The sequence below is a fragment of the Mesoplodon bidens genome, assembly GCF_964165515.1.
Source record: "Mesoplodon bidens genome assembly, chromosome: 2".
Lineage (NCBI taxonomy): Eukaryota > Metazoa > Chordata > Mammalia > Artiodactyla > Ziphiidae > Mesoplodon > Mesoplodon bidens.
The window spans coordinates 9952197-9955728 of record NC_138177.1 but is presented as its reverse complement, the minus strand read 5'-3'; the positions used below and the strand labels follow the sequence as shown (position 1 = coordinate 9955728).

Below are 3532 nucleotides of genomic sequence, written 5' to 3'. Positions count from 1 at the left end.
GTGGGCTTCTCATTGAGGTGGCTTCTCTTGTTGCGGAGCACAGGCTCTAGGTGCGTGGGCTTCCATAGCTGTGACACGTGGGCTCAGTAGTTTTGGTGCATGGGCTTAGTTGCTCCGCGGCATGTGGGATCTTCCCCGACCAGGGTTCGAACCCGTGTCCCCTGCCAGGTGGATTCTTAACCACTGCGCCACCAGGGAAGTCTCTCAGATTATTTTTTAAAAATACTGCAAAATTGCTTGTGGGCATATCTAACATTAAGAAAGGAGAGGTGTCATTCAGTCGGCCAGTCGGCGTGACGGGCTTTCCATCCTAGAACCATGGCCCAGTTTGTCCGTAACCTCACGGAGAAGGCCCCGGCACTGGTCAGCGCTGCTGTGACATACTCAAAGCCTCGATTGGCCACATTTTGGCACTATGCCAAGGTTGAGCTGGTTCCTCCAACCCCTGCTGAGATGCCTACAGCTATTCAGAGCTTGAAAAAAATTATCAATAGTGCTCAAACTGGTAGCTTCAAACAGCTTACAGTTAAGGAAGCTCTACTGAATGGTTTGGTGGCCACTGAGGTGTGGATGTGGTTTTATGTTGGCAAGATCATAGGCAAGCGTGGCATCATTGGCTATAATGTTTGAAGACCAATCTTTGCTTTGTTATTTGGGTGTTCTTGGACCATGTGTGAGCAGATTGCTATTTGAATAAAATAAGACAATGTGTCAAAATCAAAAAAAAAAATACTGCTCAACTGGAGCAGCTTGAGAAGAAAGTTTGCTCAGGGGCCTGTTGAAACATGCAGACTCCACCTATGTTACCTTCTTCTCAGCGGATCACGTTAGGTTCAGTGGGGTGCTTTGCATAGTGGCAAATTTGTTAAGAGGGAACTATATTTCTCATAACTTACAAAAGTAAATGGTACAATATTTTGGAATGGAAGGAAGGCAGATGCCATGACTGTTTGAAGGTTATCATGGTTAGATCCATGACACGACATGACAAACAGCCGCAGGGCTGCTCCCCACGTTCCAGCTGGTCCTCACTCCCTCTGCTCTGTATACAGCGCTGACTGTGGACTGCCAGCCCTGTGGTACAAGAGCAGCATGGCCCCATTACTAAATGCTGGGTCGTGTAACAGTAGTCACCATAGCTTCCCACAGACTGTCCCCAGTCGGCAACACCAACACTGGGTTTCTCAGATTGACTAGTCAATGGCAACTCTGATCATCCAGTTCTCATGTTCTGAACTTCACTATCTGAATTCTTTCCACAACTATGGAAGCTTTAATGTCTCTACTATATCCCTGCAACAGATTATATTTTCTAAAGATGACCACAACGATCATTCCCATTCTACATGATCTCACAAGGTGGCTCTTGATTCACACATGCCTCACATCAAGTGCTGGGATTTATTCTTCACCCTCATGTCTTGAATCTGGGAAGACACTTGAGACAACTTCAAGCAATAGAGTGTGGAGGTGATGGTGCTATATTATTTCAGAGGCAGATCATCATACTGAGAGGTACTTTCTTTTTTTTTAATTGGAATATAGTTGCTTTACAATTTATACTAGTTTCTGCTGTACAGCAAAGTGAATCAGCCATACATATACATATATCCCCTCTTTTCTGGATTTTCTTCCCATCTAGGTTACCACAGAGCACTGAGTAGAGTTCCCTGTGCTATATAGTAGGTTCTCACTAGTTATCTATTTTATACATAGTAGTGTATATATGTCAATCACAATCTCCCAGTTCATCCTACCTCCTCTTTCCCGGCCTTGGTGTCCATACATTTGTCTGAGCAGTACTTTCACCTTGCTTTCTCAGGAAGCTCATTCTTGGAACACACCCATGAGCCCAGGAGCCTCACAGAGGCCCATCTAACTCATCAGCTGTTAAAGAACTTATGATGTCTCTTCAACATGCTATCGTCTTTTTCAAACTCTAAAATATTTCTTTATGCAACTAGAGATTATAATATTCAGTGAAATAAGTCAGGAAGAGAAAGACAAATATCATATGATATCACTTATATGTGGAACCTAAAATATGACACAAATGAACCTATCTATGAAACAGAAACAGAATCACAGCCATAGAGAACAGACTGGTGGTTGCCAAGGGGGAGGGGGTTGGAGGAGGGATGGAGTGGGAGGTTGGGCTTAGCAGATGTAAACTTTTATATGTAGAATGGATAAACAACAAAGTCCTACTGTATAGCACAGAGAACTATATTCAATATCCTATGATAAACCATAATGGAAAACAATATAAAAAAGAATGCATATATATATGTATGTATAACTGAATCATTTTGTTGGACAGCAGTAATTAATACATTGTAAAAGAACTATATTTCAATAAAAATATTTCTTTATAATCAAGTGAATTTTATCATCACAAAGCATTTATCAAGTACATCTAACTTAAAGTTACCTTATAAATATTTCACTGTCAGCACAATTCCTATACCACTAGAACAAAGAATTCTGCTTTGCATGCCTCAAAGAGCATTCATTCATTTCATATATGAAGCAGCTTCAACCCACAGATGATCATTCTGAGTAGCTGTGAAAAAAATAAAAAGTGCAAAGTTCTCAGGTTTATGTGATAAATACTCGACATATCTTTTGTTCTCAGGATTCATAACACAATCTAGTGGGTTATTTAATGGGAAAAATTATGTATAGAAATAAAAATAAACTTTAAAATAATAATCTTAATATTATAATTGCAATATGTAGAAACTCTTCATTTGAAAGAGTAAATCATCCTTATAAATATTTGCTAGACTAGAAGACATTAAATAGATGCTTGTGTATTTTTTTAAGCAGTGCTTTTCAATCTCATATTCTTTGAATCTTTTTTTTTCACAGTTACTATGCAATGATTCATTAATTCCTATAACCACCATAGAACCTGCTTTGGCGTTTTGTGTTTCAGAATTCTTAATGCATTACTAAAGAATTTTCTGCCCTGAGATGTATTTGATCTTGGGTTGATCTAACAAAAGTCAAATTTCACGATGAGGCAGATACTTTATAGTCAAATGTATTAGTAGTAGTCGGGTTTCTTCAGAGAAACTGAACCAATAGCATATTGAGGGAAGAGAGAGAGGGAGAGAAAATATTAATTTTAAGAAACTGGCTCATGTGATTGTGGGGCTGGCATGTCCAAAACCCACAGGGAAGGCCAGCAGACTGGAAATTCCTGCAGGAGTCTGTGTTGTAGTCTCAAGCCCAAAGGCAACATGGAGGCAGAATTCTTTCCCCTTCAGGGGACCTCAGTCTTTTCTCTTAAAGCTTTCCATAGATGGTGTGAAGCCCTCCCACTTTATGGAAGGTAATCTGCTTTACTCAAAGTCTATGATTTAGATGTCAATCACATTTAACAAATGTCTTCACAGCAACACCTAGACTGGTGTTTGACCAAACAACTGTGCACCATAGCCTAGCCAAGTTGACATAAAATCAACCTTCACACCAGTTAAAACTGAGTCTCTAAATTTTTATTTTATCTTATTTTAGAATGAATTTA

The 3532-nt window shown here is 39.7% G+C and overlaps 1 protein-coding gene across 1 annotated transcript; it reads left to right on the top strand.

Annotated features, from left to right (window-relative positions):
- The first annotated feature begins 250 nt into the window (after window positions 1-250).
- On the top strand, window positions 251-680 carry LOC308611997 (ATP synthase subunit g, mitochondrial-like). Its single transcript, XM_081224199.1, has one exon. The coding sequence runs from the start codon at window positions 319-321 to the stop codon at window positions 628-630; it is 312 nt and encodes a 103-aa protein (XP_081080325.1). The 5' UTR covers window positions 251-318; the 3' UTR covers window positions 631-680.
- Window positions 681-3532: the final 2852 nt, after the last annotated feature.